This window comes from Phodopus roborovskii, unplaced genomic scaffold, assembly GCF_943737965.1.
Source record: "Phodopus roborovskii unplaced genomic scaffold, PHOROB, whole genome shotgun sequence".
Taxonomy (NCBI): Eukaryota; Metazoa; Chordata; class Mammalia; order Rodentia; family Cricetidae; genus Phodopus; species Phodopus roborovskii.
The window spans coordinates 4,582,826-4,603,439 of record NW_026126480.1 but is presented as its reverse complement, the minus strand read 5'-3'; the positions used below and the strand labels follow the sequence as shown (position 1 = coordinate 4,603,439).

General features: G+C 39.3%; 1 protein-coding gene across 18 annotated transcripts in view; it reads right to left on the bottom strand.

Moving 5' to 3' along the window:
- Positions 1–20,614, bottom strand: part of Dlg2 (discs large MAGUK scaffold protein 2) — a 1,341,778-nt gene that overhangs the window by 49,106 nt on the left and 1,272,058 nt on the right. For all 18 annotated transcript variants that reach the window (XM_051192230.1, XM_051192231.1, XM_051192225.1 and 15 more), the window contains 2 exons: positions 17,581–17,757; positions 8,226–8,301 (listed from right to left, as the gene is read on the bottom strand). In XM_051192230.1, the coding sequence (XP_051048187.1) occupies positions 8,226–8,301; positions 17,581–17,757 (253 nt within the window). The remainder of the gene's footprint in view (positions 1–8,225; positions 8,302–17,580; positions 17,758–20,614) is intronic.

The window sequence follows — 20,614 nt, the reverse complement described above, 5'->3', positions numbered from 1 at the left end:
TTTAATAAATCATAACTAATATATCACCACAAATCTACATTGCATGCTGAGAAAGAGCAGAAAGAGAGAACAGAGCCAGGAAAAACAAGTTAGGAAGCTTCTAGAGGGCAAAGGATGGGGAAACAACAATGAACAACTGAAGAAAAGCTTTTTTCCTGAATTTTTTAACTTCTAGGAGAAAGCTTGCCTTCCTTCCTGAATACCCATGAGGTAGTATAACCCATGGCATTGCCTTCACTGCTCCCCCCCCCAACCTGGATCTCTACTCCATCTTAGTGACATTTTTATATCTGGCTCCTCTATAGATTGGCTCCACGTGGATCTATTTTTGCAGGAGTGTGTGTGTGTGTGGGGGGGGAGAGCCATAATTCATCTCTCAAAATGTTATTTAAAACCTGTGACAAAAATCAATTCCCTTAACTCACACTGGTAAAACCAATACAGTTCCCATTTTGCTAACAGAACCATCAAATTGCTTTTTTTTTTTTTTTTTTTTTTTTTTTTTGATAAATGGTATAACAGCTGGCTCTGCTTCCAGCAATCTTGGGGTACATGAGAAGTTCCAAGAATCAATACAGTAGAACAGTTTCTCAATGCTGACTCCACTTTGATTCAGGGACCCTGCTGTCAATGGCTCCTTTGTGGCATCATTCTGCCCATTCTTTCTTCCTCACTCAGCATCTACTCTTACAAAGATCTCAAGGCTTTGGAAAAGGTAACTCTTATTAGGAAGCACAGGGTAGACATCCACAGATAATAACCGTCTCTGATTATTTTTTAGAAATAACTTCCAACTTTCCTTTTCTATTGCATTTGGTTCATATTTTTGGAGTTCTACATCCAGAATATTGCACTGTTTCCCCAACTCCTTCAACCATCCATCTCCCAACTGCCCTTCCAGTTGGCAGGTAAATGCTTCTTAAAGCCCTCCATGGATGTTCCTTTATCTTATATGAGCACAGTGCACCAAGATGTCAGCATGTGTCTTGTAGACAACATGTTAGGTGCCTAGGCATTAATATACCTATCATATTGAAGACCTCATAGCATAGTCACAAATAGACTATAATACAGATACACTTGGCACAGGTTCAGAAAACAAAAAACAAAAAAACCTACAAATCTGCTTTGGTCACAGCCCCCACAATTTTTCATTTTCTACAGGAAAAAGTATAACTATCTTTCTACTTCTATGACCTTTAATTTCCTTCAATAAAGTATCCCTTGCAGTGAAGCAACTGCACTTTATTTCTTGCCTGGTCCATAGCCTACTCCCACTTGAGTCCCACGTCTTATAAATTCACTAATTCTTTTAAGGCTGGCAATTCAAATTCTCTGGGTTTATAAGCCAGAATTTCCCTTTTCTTTGTCCTTAAGAATAGGTGATCTGGTCCTTCCCAGTTATGGCGCTATGACTTCCTCCTTGTAGGGACTGATCCTCTTGGTGCCAGCTGTTAGATGGAAGACTTTCTTCTCTATACACACTGCCTATGCATCTGTTGACTGACAGGAGTTGTCAACCAATACCTGTGCCCTCGTTTTATGCTTCCAGGCCACTGTAGCAGAAGAATGTAGTCCATAGCTCACTTCAGAAATATGTACATCAAAGAAGAATAACAGCTTCTCTCTTTCTACATTTAAGTTTCTGCTTGAGTTAGTTTTTGACAAAGCTAAACTAAACTCAATTTGCTTCTTCATTTTTCTTACTGCTTAAGTGTGACATGTCTCAATAGGAAAGAGATATTACTACATGCTGTAGTAACCAGATAGTGTACTTTGGAATCAGTCAGGCATGAGTTAAATTTACTTTTCTAAAACTTGGTTTAAGTCTATACAGAAGTAAATGATTTCCCTTGGAATTTTGTGGTGGTGTTTAAAAATTTATGGAAAGTGGATTTTTACAATTTGTACTACTTTGTGTGAATGTGTATGTATGCTCTTGCTTGTGTGCAAATGTGTTCATATGTGGAAACCAGAGGTCAGCTCACTTTCCCTATTTTACTCACTCCAGGATGCCCATCCCAGTTATCAGAAATCTCTTTGTCTTTCTGTGAAATGGTGCAAGACAAGTTATTACATATTGTATGCTGGCACTCACTCTGACCTGCAGCTTTGTGGGCCAGGCTGGTTGAGTACTAGGGATATACTTGCCCCTCCCCCCAAATGCTGGGATCACAAACATTTGCTATCATGCCCAGCTTTTTAGTGGATTCTGGGATCAAACACCGATCTTCATGTTGATACAACAACCACTTTATTGACTGAGTTATCTCCCCAGCTCCTAATACTTGTAATAGCACCCATCTGCCCTGTTCCTCATGTCCCAAAAGGAAAAAAAAACTAGAACTAGCTACTATTTGCATTCTATGTTACACTTTAGGAAAAGTTTATGATGCACACAGGACACTTCTGCATTGACACATTTACTGCACATTGCTGACACATATTCAGTAAGGATGTAGGCATTGCTCTACATCTTCTCCTGCATGAATTTCTCATCCTTAAATATGAGAGCTTGAAATTTAGCCAGAAGAACAAAGTTTAACATATAGTTATTGATTCTTTTCAATGTGGAGCAGCTTGCCCTTGAAATTTATGCATTTTGAAAGACCTCTTAAAAGTAACAGAATGACAGGTTAGGGAAGTAATGAAAAAAGTTCCAAAACAATGAGAGAAATTAAGGGGTGCTGTTTACATGATGTTTACACTGAAGGATAGTTTGCATGAAACTCAAAAGGAACTTCATGGACATTCCTAGAAGGACTGGGCTACACTGAGACTGAGGGTACTGGGATGGCTCTCAAAAGGCTCACTCCAACAGATGAGTGTTTGCAGCATACCTGTCAAGGTCAAGGAGGGCTGGCCTTAACACGCTACCACTGTAGCAGCCCATTCCTCTGTATATTAAGACACAGAATTGGGAAGTGCAGCTTGGGGAGAAAGCCTATTGTACTCCCAGACGTCATAACTTCAAGCTCCATATAAACTTCTATATGAACCTTCTGATCTTCCCTGTCGTCCCTATTTGTTGCAACTGCCACCATAACCTCCATGATCTCCTGTCCTGACTCACTGGATTCCCCTTTAAATTCAACTGTCATGTTTATGCTTTTGCCTGTATGCATCACAATCTCCTAACCAAATTCCAAGATCCTGTCCAAACACCACCTGGTCTTTAATTGTGCTTTCTCTGTGATGGTTACAATTAATTATCAACTTGACATGGTCTAAATTCACTTAGGAGTCAATCCTCTGCACACTTGTGAAGGATTATTTGTATTAGAGTAGCCTTTGGGCATGCCTGTGAGGGATTATCTAAATTAAGTTAGTTGAGATGGGGAACCTGATTACAAAGTATGTCCCCTTTCCATGGGCTGGGATCCTGAAGTGGAGGAAAAGCGGAGAGTTAGCTGAGCACTAGCAGGTTTAATGTGACCTCAAGCTCCAGCCATCATAGACCACTGCTGTAACTGACTCCAAATAAGTCTTTCCTTGCTTAAGTTGTTTTTGTCTGGGCACTTCATCACAGCAACAGGAAAATTAGTTAATTAAGATACTTATCTAGAAACTAATAACAGCAATGGAAAAGACAGGTTGTTAAAATTACCTGAATTTAAACCTGACTCTTGCAACCACCCTACTGATTGTGCTATCTTAAACAAATTAGGTAGTCTTGTGGAGGCTGAATCTACTGATTTTTAAAGATAAAAACTACAATTTGCCAAAGTCATGGATGATTCCTGTGATGCCGTACTGTTATTTTCTTGACTCTAATTGTCTTTGTGCACTCACCAAGAGATCTTGCCCTTTTAATTTGTTGGTTGCTTCACAAGGTGCCCTAAACCATACCTTGTGCTTTGTAGTACTCAGTGTTACTTTAAACAATAGCCAGTTCTAGAAAAGTGACTTGAGTACCAACAGTTTACATTCTTTTATGGGGTGTTCTCTGCTTACTTCTAGGCCCATTAGTTTGAAGATTTGAAGCTTATACATACAATCAGGCTCTTCATAGGCTGCCCCATTGATACTGATTGATTTTAAGGTTCTCCTACTGTAGTAACTGTGATGTTCACAGTTCACTTTGGTGCTCTGTAAATGTCTGTTAGGATAGAGGTATTCACAACATTGCTCTTTTCTCATTCCAAATATTTTCCTCTTCAGTGTAATGGTGAATTTATCCCGACTTCCCATTGAGGACCCTGTTACATTGGCTTATTTCTGTAGTCCCTGTCTATAGCTCAAAGTAAGTGACATTTTCTGTCTCAACTTTCTGTATTCACCAATAACTGGAAACTTCCTCCTCTCTCCCATGCCCTCTCCCTCCTCTTATTTTCCCTCTGCTCCCTGTGTTTGGACAAGAAGTCTCCCCATTTATTTATTGTTCTCATGGAGATTTGAGAAAAATGGTTTTTATTATTAATAAATTCCTGAGCAAAGCTCATGGAGAATTATTGATGAAAGTTACTTTATTACCACTGAATTCATATATTTAAATCTACCTTAAAAATCACTGAATCACTAGAGAACCATTCCCAAGGTTGAACCTGAGATGACTAATTGGTAGTAGTTTTTATTCTGTTGAGCTTATATGTGCCTTTGGAATCCTTCTCAACATGAAACTGCAGAGAAGATTTGCCAATACCTGTCTATAATCAAGATGGAACTTGCCATCCCTGACAGAATTCTTTTTGATTATAAGGTTCAAGACACTGGTGACTCAGCAAACTAGAACCAGAACATAGGACATTGCTCCCCTGATATTTCCTTCTTGTTCTTCTCCTTCAATAGCTCACTGAGTCCTAGAGTTTACATTTTATTTACCAGCTAATGGTGTTTAACAAATACAGTTAAAAGGGTGTGGTGGCTTGAATGATGATAACCCCATAGGCTCACATTATTTGCATGCTGTTTGGAAGGGACAAGAGGCGTTCCTTCTTAGAGTAGTAGGTGTGTCCTTGCTACTCTAGAATAGCACCATTCTTGTCTGTTTTCTACCATAATGATAATGGACTGACCTTGTGAAAGTATAAGCTTTCTTTTATAAGAGTTGCATTGGTCATAGTGTCTCTTCACAACAATAGGACAGCTATTGAGACATCCCACGTGTTCTGGCCTGTCACTGATGTAACTTCTAGGAAGAATACTTTGTGTGTTACATTAGTCCACAGTCTGTATCTGACACAGGTAGGTATTCAATTCAAATTGTCTGGTATGTATTATCTGAAGGCATGGAATCTAATTATTTAATTCATGTGAGGAATCAATAAAATTTTCTATTGCCTTGAGGGACTGGAAAGACGACTCATCTATTGAGAGCACTTGCTATTCTTCCAGAGGATCTGGGTTCAATTCCCAGTACCCACATGGTGGCTCACTATAGTCTGAAGATTCAGTACCAGGGGATCCAACACTCTCACACAAACATACTTCTGGGCAAAACACCGATGCATGTACAGGAAAAAAAAAATAAGGAAATCATTAAAAGTTTTCTGTCAGTTTTATTGATGTATGTTTTTTAATGGACTCTATACTACAATGTCATAGACCCTCATTTTAAAAAATGACACCAATGTACAGATGAATTTCTATTTTACTTAAATACTTTGGTGCAAATTAAAATACTGTGTCACTGACTGGGCATCTCAATGATACTTCTACTTACTAAACAAAGGATAACATTGTGGTTTGGTTGACAAGAGCCTTGGCAAATGATCTACCTATTTTCATATTGACACCTATTGACTGTAACTTGTTGTGTTTTGTTTTAATTTTTTCCCCATTCACTCACAAGCCACAATTGTTAGGGAAGAAAAGTAAATAAAGAACATGAAGAGAAAAGGAATGGGATGTGAAAAGGTAAAAGGTATTATTTTGTAGTACAGCATAAAGCAGTAGTACAGGCTCTCTGAGAACAGTATTTTTAAGGCAGTAGAGTTACAGCCAATGTTATACTGAGTGGTAAGAAAACTAAACTCCTTTCTCTGAGATCAAGAGTAAGATGAAAAGAGCTGCCTTTGACCCTCTTCTCCTTTGATATGTGTATCATTGTGTTAGAGATTCTGGACATGGGAATTAAGTAAGAAAGGGAAATAAAAGTCATCCACATTAAAGGGGGTGTAAAAAAAGAAAACCTCTTTTTGCACATGGTATATCTTCTATATAAGAAATTTTGAGAAAACCACTAAAACTATCAAAATTAAGACATGAATTTATAGAGGTTATAGGATATAAGATCTACAGGAAATGATAAATACAGTTCTACTCTTTTGCCATGAATAATCTTAAATGAAATTAAGCAAATAAATTACATGTAAAGAAACACAATTGGAACCTAGTGACTCTCGGTGAAGAAAACTGACTCAAAGTTGGTTAACACCTTAACATGAATGAGAGTTGCAACTGTAACCTTCTCACAAGAAAATATGACATAAACCTTCAAAGGAAAAATAATATAATTAATCAATAAAAACCTTTGTTATCTCAAAGAACACTCTCAAGAGAATAGGAAGAAAACAAAAAACTGAAGAGAAAAAAGAGTAGGGAAACCTTTATCTGAAAAATTATTTAAAGACAGAGTACAGGGGAAGGGAGACAGGTCAGTGGTTAAAGTGATTGCCACCAAAACAACAAGATCAGTGCTCAGATTTTCAGAACCCCTGTAAATGCTGGCTGGGTAGAGTTGTTTGACTGTAATTCCAGCCTCTGGAGAAGGAGATGGGATCTCTGGATCAAGGTGGCCATCAAGACTACTGGGATTGGGGAGTTACAGGTTTGATTGAAAGATACTGCTTCAAAGGTAAAAACAATGGAAGAAGATTCCTAATATTAACTAGTCACAACTGCCCACCCGCATGTGTCCCCTCCCACACGAATAAGTGAAGGTAAAAGGTCCTACAACAATGCCCAGAGTATATATATTTAGAGACTCTATAACCCAGTAACAATAACAGCAGGAAATGCCAATTTAAAAATATACTAAATCTGAGGAGACAGTTCCTAGAAAAGATATACCAATAAGTGCATAAAAAGAAGCTTCACAGCTCCACTGATTAGGAAAATCAAAACCAAAATCGCAATAACACACAGGTTCATGCCAACCAAGATAACTATAATTTTAAAAGGCACAAGATAATAAGTATTGTTTTGTACATGAAGAACTTGTGACACATATACACTGTTGCTAGAAACGTGAAATGTTGTAGCCACTGTATAAAACCACTTGGCAGTTCCTAAAATGTGCAATTTTGCTGCACTGTACAATCAATGATAGTAAAAATATATATACATCAAAATCTTAATACAAATGTTCATGGTAGTATGCATGGGAAATACCACAAATGTCTGTCATCTGATGGACAGATATGCTAATGTGGTATGTTCATACAATATAATTTTATATGACAATAAAAGAAATGAAGTATTTATTCATGCAACAGTGTAAATGCAACTTAAATAATACAGTGTGGAATTAGCAGCCACAAAAGAGGAAATTCTTTTTATATGAAGTATTTACAGGCATATCTATAAAGACACAAAGGAGGTTCTTGACTGTGGTCCAGTGGGGCACAGAGGCTGAGGAATGGGAAATGACTGCTAACCCCTAAGAGATTTCTTTATGGAGTAATGGAATTTACTGAACTGATTGTGGCAACAGCTACCCAACTCTAAATTTAAGTGGGAAAGTTATATGATAGTTGAATTATATGCTATTAAATCCATGACTAAGAGGAGATGTATACATGAGTGTTAATTTTGATAGGATTTTGCTGTTGTTAATTCATATGTCTGTCACAACAATCTGCATATTATTCACTTAACTGATTCATATCTGTATTTCTATGACTATAGACTTAAGTGTATAATGTGTGTCAAACTAGATACACTTTCAGTTGATCAGACACCATCTATGAAATGTGACCCTTTAGAACATTTAAAGAAAACCCGTAACTATATTTTATCATCTTCAGTATAGTAAACATTTCACTTTTGTTATCACTAGCTTTGTCACCAATAGTTTTATATATATATATATATATATATATATATATATATATATATATATATCCACTTTATCAGTAATGACATTACTTTTAGCAGTACATTTGTGACAGTGTTCTTTTGACTAGTGGTGCTATTATTTCTTTGCTATTAAAAGCTCGAATGTTAATTATCACTACATCTACAGTAACTGAGAGAACTTAATGTTTCCATCAATTTGTACCTACCCCTTTTGAGTCAATCACACCAGGTTTTGCATTGAACTTCACTGTCTTCAATCGGGCACGCTCCTTTCTTTCCACCCTAATGAAAAAAAACAAAAACAAACAAACAAATAGGTGAGTGGCAAGGCATTTATGATTAATTCCTTATTAAATAAAGAACACTTCTTCCTCTCATCCCTAAAACTCAAATAAAACACGGTCTAGAGTGTTTTATTTCCTTTGGAAAGGATAAAAACACCTTGGTAAAAATTGTTTAAACTTCTAATATATTCCTGGAAATTTTTATCTTACATGTACTGACAGTCCTAATATTTGGAAGTAACAGATAAAAATTATTGAGATGAGTATGAATCAACCAGAATCTATTTCAGGAAATCACAGCCCAGGAAACTAATACCTAGAGTGGAAACAAACAAGCCCCTCCCCTACTTCCCCCCTACTCTCCTATTAAAGAGTAGTATTACACAGTAGCTTCACCTGACAACCAATGTTACATGTACTCTAGAATTTTCCTTCAAGGAGTCTAACGTCCTTCTGTCATTTCTGCAGCATCCATTGTCTTACCTGTCGCTAAATGAGCACTTGCTATGTTATTAACCAAGGTTATAGGAATAAAATAAAGGAAGCATTTAAAGCATGATTGTAATGGGCATTTATCATGATACGTTCTTAGCAAGAACAAAGCTGGACAAGCACTTCTAACAGTGCCACTGGGGGGAAAAGAAAGGGGTGGCAATTGTTGCTGTTGTTCATGGAAGGAAATGCCCATTAATATGAAACTATAATATGAAACTAGAAGGATGAGAAAGAGCTTGTCAGTAGAAAAAGGTTAGCATGCATTACAGTTCCTAACAAGCTAGGAACCTGAGGACTGTGCCATGGGGTCCATATAGGATGAGGTGAGGTTGGGTGAAGTTGTAGAGTTCCATAGGATGTTGGGGGCCAGGTGTGCTGGCACACGCCTGAAACCTACCACTTAGAAAGCAGAGACAACAGGACAATGAATTCAAGGTCAATATCGGATATATGAGCTCAAGGCTAGCCTGACTGGCCTATATAAAATCACAAAATGTCTTTTAAAAAAGATGGCTGGGGAGATAGCTCAGGTAAAGTCCTTACTTATGGTAAGAACCTAAATTTGAAGCCATGTAAAAAGCCAGGCATGGAGGGGTCATGAGTTTATAATTCTAAAAGAGAGATCATTGGATTCTAGGGCATGCTGGCTAGTTCAGCCTGCTTTGTGAATTTTAGGTCAAAGAGTCTTTGTCTTTTAAAGGGAAGAGGCATAAGAAATGACACCCATGGGTTTCTGTACACATGTATCCATACACATCCAAGCGTCCACATACACATGAGTGAACATGAACTTTGCTCTCTCCCACTGAGCATTCAAGGACTTGGGTAGTAGTAACAAGGTGGTATAATCAAACTACAGTTTTAAAGACTTATTTATATTTATGTGTATATGTATATATGTGCATTTAGTTATGCTTATGTGTATGCAGGACTTGTAGAAGCTAGAAGAGCTTATTGGGTCTCCTGGAGTTGGAATTCCAGACATGTGTGAGCTGCCAGCTATGGATACTGAGCCCTGAAGGCTGGTGCTTTGCAAAAGCAGCAAACACCCTTAGCTATTGACTTTCCTCTCTAGCCCTTCAAACTAATACCTTAGGAAAAGGGCAATGGTGCAATGGGAAAGAATTCTGAAAGGGAAGAAGAAAGAGGTGATTGGGGTATGTTCAGAAGCTGTTGCCATAACCAAGGCAATATGAATAAAGGATAGGAAACAATAATTTGGAGTTGAGAGAAAGGGCTTAAGGAATGCTGGTATTTGATTTGTTCCTGTTTGAAGCTACAGTTAAGAGGAACCTATGTATCTCCTTGACTTTTCTAAGTCTCTACAGTAAAACATTGTTTTTATATCCTGCCATAACAGCACTGAATTTTATCGAGATGTACATTGTATCTTGATTTTATTCTTTAAGAAGAAAATGTAAAACATTTTATATTGAGTACAAAAGGTTGTATAGTTCTCTGGTCCAAGTAGCAGGTCTTCAGTAGATACCATTGTACAAAAACACTATTTGGTAGGCTGCTGTAACATCACTTTGTTTAAATTTGGCTAGCTTTAAATTTTTTTTTCTTTCAGGGGAAAGAAAAGAGCAAGCGAGAGAAAAATAATCATGATTCTATAGAAACTTAATGGTTTATGAAGGCTAAGCTATTCATAGTTCTGTAATTAAAGCAGGCTACTTCCTAACTGAGAGCTCTTTTGTGTTTCTAGCAGAAACACTGAGGGTCTGGGTTTCTATAGTTACAGAAGGAAGTTTCAGAATACATTTATTTCAGTGGCAGTGTAGAATATTTGAGTGGAAAAGCTGAACCAAACCTTTCACATCTAACATCAGATATTAAAGCAATATATTCCATGGAGAGAAACCTGTGTTGATAATCTCTCCTTGAATACATCCTTGCATAAAAGTTGGGAGGAGAGCAAGAGGCTGGGACAAACTGCCAAGTAGAAGAAATTCATGAAGAGGTCTGCTTAGAGCTCTGTCTCCCCTTTGAGTTTATGTTCAAATGGTAATTCTTATTCACCTCTTCAGATTTTCCTAAAAACTGTTGTTAGAGCCTTTAATTTTATTCTGGCTCATTTGCATTAATTTGGCTAATAATGGGAACCACTGATTCATCCCACTGTCAAAATGACTGCAGGATGTGGCAAATACACGGTTATTTGATTAGAGAATGCAAATAAATTCTGAACTCATGGAAGCCACAAGCATATAAGACACAAGGTAAGTGCAGTATTCTGACCTAAGAATTATTTGGGCAGAACAGTCCACATTTCCTAACAGATTTCTGAGGCCATCCTTTCACTATTATTAAGTGACCTGATTAGGCCAGCTTCAGTGGGGTCATCACTTAAATCTTTGTTTAAAGAATATACAAAGAATATAGTCAGACATATATAACTGCACACACACGTACATATCAATTACTATGGTTTGTTAATATTTTAAAATTGGAAATAGATTTTTCAGAAAATATATACTGATTATGGTTCCCTTCTCTCATGTCCTCCCAGATCCTCCCCACTTCACCACTCATCCAAATCTACATTCTTTCTGTCTCTCATTAAAAATAGAACAGCACAAAACAAACAAACAAACAAACAAACAGAAACCCTTAACACAGGTCAAAGAAAAAGAAGAAAATGCTAGTGTATTAAGGAGACATTGCTTATGTTCTCTTGGGAAGGAGATTGGAACACCTTGGTTTTTTATTTGTGTGGGAAGTATTGTGAGTGATGGAAATATAAATGACAACTGACATTTTAATATTCAACTACTAATGGTTCCCTTTCTTATTTGTGATATCTTGCTTGTCCCATTGATAACCCAGCAACACAGGTCTTGTCAACCCCATTTTGTGGCTGTCAAAGCTGAGGCTTGATTCATGGGAACAGTTTGAATTTGCTCCTGCTAACAACTGACATCAGTGTCTGCCCATAGACTTGCTTTTGGGGAAACAGACTCAAAGACCTATCTTGCCTACTTCACTCATTGGAAATTGAACAAACGTGAAGATGCATGATGCATGGTTGAAAAGCCAATAGGTAGCCGTTAGAGACTTAGGCTGAATGTCTCCACAAATGCTATATCCCACTTCTCCCATTTCCCTTGTCCAAATAGTCTGAATTCTATGAATTGTACACAATAACACTTAAGCGTATAACTAGGGAAGGAGCAACATACCACAGCAGGCTGGCATCAAAATTCAGAACAAATTAGCTTTAGACACTGATATCAGTTTAACTAAATGCTCTTTTGCTAGCATTGCATGGCACACAGTGAACTGGATTCTCTTCAGCATACCAGGAACTGCACCTAACCATCACGAAGAATTGCTTCCACTGACTCTCTGCTGTCCCCCCCCCCCCCCGTCCTCACTGAAAATGGCTGCTGATTACATTATCTTTCTTGCCTCAGCCCTCTGTATCCTCTGAGTTCTTCCTGGGATACAGTGACTTGCTTACCCCCTGAAAAAGAGCTAAGGTCGAGAGCTGGGGCTTTCACCATTGCAGTGTTCATTTTCTTTAGGCACAAAATGCTCAAGATCTGACAACTGGAAAATGGTCTTCATTTGCATGTATACCAAGTATTGAAAGTTGTGCTCAGCACTGTACCTATTTTATCTATAACTTATACTATGATTCATGGCTTAACATGGAGCTGGGCACATAGCTCCATGTGAATCAACAAAAGATGTGAATCTTTGTTCAGTGAATGAACGAATGGAGTCTCTGGCGGGCTGAAGAACTGAAGTGGCTTGTAGTGCTTCCTATGAAAAACTCATCATTTCATCACCTTTTCTATCAGCAGTAGTCTAGTTAGGGGCTGGAGAGATGGCTCAGTAGTTAGGAGTACCAGCTGCTCTCCCAGGGGACCCCTAGCCACAGAGCATCTCATAAATGTCCATAACTCCAGTCCCAGAGGCCTCTGTGGGCAACAGGCACACCCATACCCACAAAAAATAAATAAGAAACTTTATAAAATAATCTAGTTTAAAGACTAGCATTACCATCTCTAGTTATGGTACTCCTTTGGCAAAATGATAAATATTAAGGCTCAAGGCCTTTGCTTAAGGAAATGGTGGACCAACAGCAGTAAAATCACTAGTTCCCTCTTACACTTTTACCCCTCCAATAAATATGGATTGATCAAGTAGACACAATCTTCCTCATCCATACTCATAACTAATCAAAGTATCAGTAACATGAGCTGGATGGCAAAGCTTATGCAATCCATTCTAATGCCTAGCATCTCCAGAGAGCACCAGATGTCTGCATTTCAACAAGCCCTTTGCCCTTTCTCCAATTCCAACTCCCATTTGGCATTTCCAGGTTCCAGCCAAGCATACCTGGTTGGAGCATTGGACAGGGGAAACATGATCTGTTCCTGGGGCCCTAGTTGAGAGGAAATTGAAATGCCATTCACATGAGTAGATGCTGTGATGTACAGGTTGAGTACGTTTTTAATTAGTGTTAGATACGGGCTGTATTGATAATCAGTAAATGGTCATTTGGATTCATAGAGTGTGGGCCAGCTCCTGGTTTGGCCACTCTAACCTATGTGACATGAGCAAACAGAGACTATGCTAAGAGCCCAGATTTTGAAGTCACACTTTAGCTTGAGTTCTCCTTTGCCTCTGCTTCCTGAATCCTTGACTTGGAACAGGAATTCAGCATTTTAGTGTGGCTTTTCATGTTGGCCAATTATGAATAGTAAAAAGATCATGTACGGCGAATGTTTAGCAGAGTCTGATGCACTTAGAGCTCAGTATGTAAGGCTATGAAGATATTATGGGAAGTGTCACTAAAGCCAAATGCACCAGCAGTCTCTATTTCCTCACCTTGTAAAAGGGAGGCAACATATGCCTTAAGTGCTTTACTACCACTGTCAACCCTGCTAGGTGAGCCAGAAGCATGGACTTCTCTCTGAGGGCATTCCTCAGTGCAGGCCTGTAATAGTTTGTTTGAATGTGAAATGTCCTTCACCTAGACTCACATGTGACCTAGCTCCAGATGAAGGGCTGCATGGGCAGGGCTCAGGGCTTACAGTGTAGATCTGGTCTTAGGCAGAGTTGTGTCTCTGCTTCCTGATTCTACTGAAATGTCAGCAGTTGCCTCATATTCCCATTACCATGGAGCCCTGCTGCCATGCTTTCACCACTGTTGTGGACACACACACACACACACACACACACACACACACACAGCCAGCTAAACTGTGAGCCAAGATCAACCTCTCTTCCTGCACATTGTACATGTCAGGTACTCTGCTAGGGGGAATGAGAAAAATAAATAGTAAGTGGCCTAAGCTTGAAGTGCTGTAGGGCTGAGGAGACCCTAAACCTTTACAGTTGTTCATGGAGGTATATGAAAGGTGCATGTCTGAATCCTGGCTTAGCTTCTTGCTACTAGTGTGATTCTGCCAGGATTCTTGGGTTCTTTGAATTCCATTTCTACAACTTAAAAGTACCTTACAGCAGTGCTCTTAATACAGTGGAAAGCCATTTAATCTTGCTATTTAATCTTAGACTTGGGTGCATTAACTGATAAATTATTTTGTTTCTCAGACGTCCAGTTGCTCTTTGAGGCTTCTATGAAAATTAAACTGAAATCATATGTTTGAAAGCATCTGGCATGATGCATAGTGCTATTAGTTAATGTTCTTTCCATCACTTGTGTTGAAATTTAATCAACCTTGTGTGGCTTAATGAGTGGAGCAGGTGAACAGTCAAGGGGTGACTGTGTTACAAGTATTCTGCTCTGACAATTGTTTAATCCATTTATGAACTAAAACACTATTGGACTAATAGGTTATTGTGAGAGTGGACTTGTTACAAAAATCAATGGGGTCAAACTTTATGTGCTTCTCTTATGGGATACCCTATAAGATCTTAGGATTTTTAGAGGCCTCCTAAGTAAACCTTCAACAGAGGTGGCCACTCAACCTTGTGCTGTCAAGACTTCCAGAAGCATGAGCTAAATGAGCCTGCATATAACTAAGGCATCCTTGAGTTATATAAACAACAAAGACTACAACATATGGTCATAGCTATAATGAAAAGGAACCCATCCTTTAGTCTATTACCTTTTCTTTTCTCTTGGTATCTTTACAATGGAGTCTGCATTGCTTTAGTCATTGTATGCTTGACACTTAGACATACTCAAAGCAAGGCTAACTGAACTGAATTCTATCAACTTTTATCGCTGTACCTTTCTAAGGCAAGGTCACATGAGTTAAGATGCTATGGTCTAAACTCAGATCTCAGCACTACCACTTTCTACATGGGTGATGTCAGGCAGACTAATAGCTTCTTTGTGCTTTATCTCTCTCATTTGTATAAAGGACAAATAAATAGAATAATATCCAAAGAGCTGTAATGAGACTTAAACATGCTAAAAACCACAAAGGGCTTAATACCAGGTCTGACATGCCCTACGAATATTTTATGGATGCATTTATTCATTATCTAGAAGGAGGGAAGACTGATTGCAATCATATTTTTTTTTGCACTCGATGATTAGACAGAACCATGAGAAGAGAGACATTGTTGTAAAGGGTAAAGCCATGCACTGCTGCTATCCATGCCAACTATCCCCACACTCCTACATGAACTCAGGAAGCAGGTGAGAAAGGAGCTAATGACTTGGAATCATCTACCAGTTGAATACATTTACTTAGATTTTAAAAGATACTTTAATTTTATTTTTAATAATGTGCATGTTGGGGGATATACAGTACAGGTGCTTAGAGAGCACACAGATAACAGATCATCCTAGAACCGGAGTAAATGGGTGGGTGTGGGGACAGAAATACTGAAATTGCATCCTCTGCTAGAGCAGTCAAGATCAACTGCTTAGCCATTAATCCCATTTAATCCCAGTATTTGGGAGGCAGAAGCAGGTGGATCTTGGTGAGTTCAAGGCCAGCCTGATCTACAAAGTAAGTTCCAGGACAGCCAGAGCTGAAATGCTGAAACAGAGAAACCTGTCTTTAAAAACCAAATAAATAAATACAAGAATGAATAAAAAAATGCATGTGCATAATAGGATATCTATATACAAAAGGATGTAAATAAATATGAATAAAGGAACACTTGAACAAACTACTCTATTTCTTCAGGCCAGCTATCAGATTGGCTGTTAAGATGGTTTAAAAAAAAAAAAAAAAAGATGGCTTCCTTCAAAATATGAAAAAGCCAATTCAAGGATGATCACCAGCAAGAGGAAAACTGTTTGTGAGGGCTATTCCTTGAGGGAAATGATGAACATTTGACTGACTGAATGACTATTGACATGATGGTTAGACTCACAGGAACCTGCAGTTGGAAAGCACCTGGCTCAGCCCTCCCATCTAGAGGTTGAGACCCTTTCATGTCTCCCTGGGTAGTCCAGAGCATCTTTAGGCAATTGAAATGAGAAGAATGTTTTCTTGAAAATGAGCTGAATGTCTATTTCTGACAGATTTTCTCCCTCCACTCAGCCTCTGTCCTTGGGACCAACTGAACATGACAGCTTTTCCAAGAACAGATCCTCAGATGGCTCTGGTTAACAGAATTTGAGCAAGCCAGGACACATGTTGTCTTGACTTTTCTTTTTACATGAAAATGCACACACCCATAGACAAAGTAGTATTAAGAATCACTGCTTGGATACTCCGTGCACTCTGTGGATTAAAAAGAGTGCACACACAACTGGGAGGGAGAAGTGGGGGGGGGGTACGTGAAGGATTGGAAGCAAGAGCGTGAGGAGTGGATATTCCTCCCACCTTTCTCCTGGGTCCTCCTCTTCCTCCTTCCAGCTTCAGGTGTGTTCATTCTCTCCTTGCCCCTCTCACCCAGAGTCCGATTAGCGCTGCCCATATATGTGTGGATATTGACCATCCACTGGAGTGGTCAACCTACCAGGGATGGTATCTCGAATGAAAATTAACTCTCCCTCCCCTCAAAGCCATCACTTGTCAATAGCTCCTCAGCTAGGGGTGAGGACCCCTCATGGTCCCTTTCCCACCTATGCTGGAATGCTGACTGACTTTAGATTTGGTAGAGTCAATGTTTGTTTCATAGGCCATGTCTTGTACCAGCAGGATGTTTATGAGATGGGACATCTTGGTGGTGGTTAGTGGCTAGGACACATGGGGAGTAAGCTACTGTAAGGAATATTTCTGACTTTCAAAAACAGAGTTGAAGAAGCATTTGGAAATGGAGGGTTTGATACATTCAAGAAATATATAGATCTAAGATCTGAGCAATGAAGGGAATGCTGGGATGGGGAACAAAACTGTTTAAAAGAGAAAAAGGTAACTGTCTAACCACCCAGCTCTAGGACAATTCATAGCTCAAACATCTGGGTCTTAGTGTAGTAAGTTTGCCTTTTCAATTTGGCCTTTCTTTAGAATTTCCTGGAAAATGCTGAACCATGGGAATCAGTGCATGGGTCACGAATGGGCGAGCAGGCTCCTAAGCACAGCCTTCCCAGTAAGCTGCTAGGAGAGTCACTAAAGCAGCTTTTCCCTTTCCCGCTGTGCGTCATCACACCTGCCAATTTTGGTAAAATCCTAACATGCAGAGAATGAGAAATCTTTTATTCTTGTCACCTGTCACCACTGACAATTTTCCTGTCCAATGCCTATCATACCTAAATAGTCATTTTGTATGCAGTCTCCCCCTCCTCCTCTTCCTGCATTTCCACTCCTTAGATAGCTCATGCACGCATATGTGCATGTGTGAGCACACACACATGAGGGAGGGAGAATAGGGGGGGGGGAGAGAGAGAGAGAATCCTTACCTCCGCTTGCTGGGAATGACGCCCATCTCCTCACTGTCCCCATCTAGTGTGACCCTTCTGGCTTGCCACCACTCATCATCAGAGGCATTGATGACATGGAGAATGTCTCCATATTTAAAACTAAGTCCTTGGCTAGGCAGCCCACTGTCTTTGCTTTTGTCATAGTCAAACATGGCTCTGAAAGAAAGAACAAAAGATGGCATGGTTAGGAAACTATTGGCATTGATTTAAAACACATGCTTTAGAATTTCAGCTCTTGTCTGGAGACTCCATCATCTCATTCATGGCCTTCTGGATTGTGCTACACAGTTTTCATTTTTGGGCCATAAACTGGGGTAACTTCTTGCTCTTCCTTGAGAGTTGCAGGGGCATCCAGTAGGTCCCTGTAGGTAGAGTCTGCTGCTTTTCTTTCTTGGAAACCATCACATATGACAGCAAGCATGATAACGAGAGCCTAGGCCCTTAGTTTATTACCCAACTGAGACAGTTTTTCTTCCTATTGGAACCAAATTTTACAAATGAAAAATAAATGAAGAAACCCATGGCTATCTTTCTTAGAATCTTTGTGCTATAATAAATTCCCTTCAATGTAGCAGCTTATAGACTCCTTCCTTTATAATAGAGAAAAGTGGTAAAAATGTAAAATGTCTACCCAGAGTGACTGACTCCCCCCAACAAAGGAATATTGAATTATCACTGATCCTGAGTGCTTGAGGGGGTTACTGTAATGACCTGAATAGGTGCTTAAAATATAAAGAGTAGGGAAAAAGTCTGTGTTTACATGTATACAGTGCAAAATCCTTGGAACAATGTCATAGCTCTTTATGTCTGTGAAATGCAGGCCTGCCTCATGATAGTGCTGATCACTCTGAATTGTAATCCTTTGTTGTCATGGAAGTGATATGGCTGATTCCTTGTGAGAGCCGAATGCACTGCAGTTTCTAAAACTGGTTCAGCACCAGAGTGAGGAGCAGTGTGAACAGTAGAAGCCATAAGGATATGACAATTTATTGCATGTACTATACTTTCTATTTTTGATATGTCCCCCACATCTTCAAACCCATCATCACACACAATGTCTATGGTTTCCCAGGAGAATATTCTACCACCTCCCTCTGAGTTCCTTTCATTCTGCTCCAAGACTTTATTTATATTGTAACCACCGTGCATGTAAAACAAGCTAGATTTGGAGAGCAGAATTTTCTAAAATCATTAGGGTCAACCCTGGCTCTTTTCCTTCCTTCTCCCCAAAGTCTTTTCTGTCAAAAAATGTCACATCTGCTGTCATGGTAACCAGAAAGGGCTGAAGACAGCATTTAACTCTCAAATATTATAGGAGTTGAATTACTTACAATACAGCCACTTTCAGTATCCCTAAGTGATGTAATTTGGAGAGAGTCTTTTGGTCTGAGTGCCTGGTATAAATTATTTCTTCCTTGACCATCTGCATCTTTCCTATCAGACTCACACAAAGCCCATCCCAGGAAAGTAGGGTTGTGGAAGGACAGACATGGCTCCTGCTGATGGCAATTCATTGTGTAATAAGAAATCAATTAGCATTCCAGAGCCAAATGTGTTCAGTGCATAGTTACCTTCCCACAATACAAACAGCACAGGCAACCTCTAGCATGTGGTAGGAGCTATGTAGCAGACAGATTTATAATGGTGAAACAGAGGCCATGCCCTATTTCTGCTGTGCCTTAATAGCCACATAGCTGGTTACCAAGGCAAGTACTTAATCTTTCAGAGGCTTTAGTTGCTCATATATGAAATGGAATAATGAGTGCTGGCTGCATTACTGAGTTATGTGTATAAACTGTATAAAACAATGTGCCTAAAGTATGTACTACAGTGTCTAGTATACACTGGCTAACTGTATATATGCACTTCATTACCCCTTACAGTAGATTCCAACAGGATTCCTCTCTATCAATTGTCCTTTTAAAAAAAGCAAAGGTATCATTTAGCTGATAGTTACAACATAGACTTCGGAAAGATTCCCACTAGCTCTGGACACAGTATTTCATGTGTTTGTTCTGTACCAACCCTATCACTTAGTTATGCCATGCTCCAGGCAGCTCCCAGCACAAACTCTCCATCCCAAAACTCCAACAATTTATCCCACAGACAACACCTAACACCTGTTGTCACAAGTGGATACCAGAGGAAACAGGCACGTCGTATGTACCTCCTCAGAGAAAAGGCTCTTGGAAGCTTATACATAATTTCCTGCAGGGACTTTTCCTTTTACTGATTTTGTTTTTATTAATTTTTGCTATTAAAAAGTCAGCCCTATGATCAGTCCTATGCTGGGCTCTATGAATAAAACTTGCAAGTCTTGAGATTTCCAATATACATTCAATAGATAGCAACACATTTTTATATAGTCTATCTTATCTGTGACTCTATCCATCCCTTTAAAGGTCGGACAAATAATACTATTCTGTTTTGCAGAATAAGGAGGCCCAGGAATCACAGCTCAGCAGCAACAATTTAGGGCAGCTTGGGACTCCAGACCCAAGGTTCAGCTTGGTATCTTTACCCTGTCACCCATTCAGCCTGGGAGGAGGTAGAGGTTGTAAGAATAGTAGCAATAGAAAACCACAACTTAGCTTGGAGCTGTGTAATGAGCCCAAAAGTAAATATTGGCCGTCTTATATACAAGGAAAGGGTTCTCAGGAAGTTAAGGGACCTGCCCCAGGTCGCATTTGTGCATGCTTTGGAGAACAAACATATAGTGACACCTACCTGACTTCAAAATCTACTTTTGCAGCCCTTTCTCTTTGTGGCTCATTTTCCCACCCTCTTGCCCTCTGTCCATGACCTAGCAGTATCAATGATCTTAATTTTTCCTTCCAGACTAACTACTCCATTGTCTATATGTTTCTGTAGTTCCCTTATTGGTTCATTCTTGTTCCAGCAGTTCTCACCTAAAAGTACTGTTTGCTGGCTTGGCTCTAGGCCTCAAGTGTGGGGGATGGAGATAAGAGACAGAAGGCCTCATGCAGGAGTCAACAAGACAGGGTTAGACTGC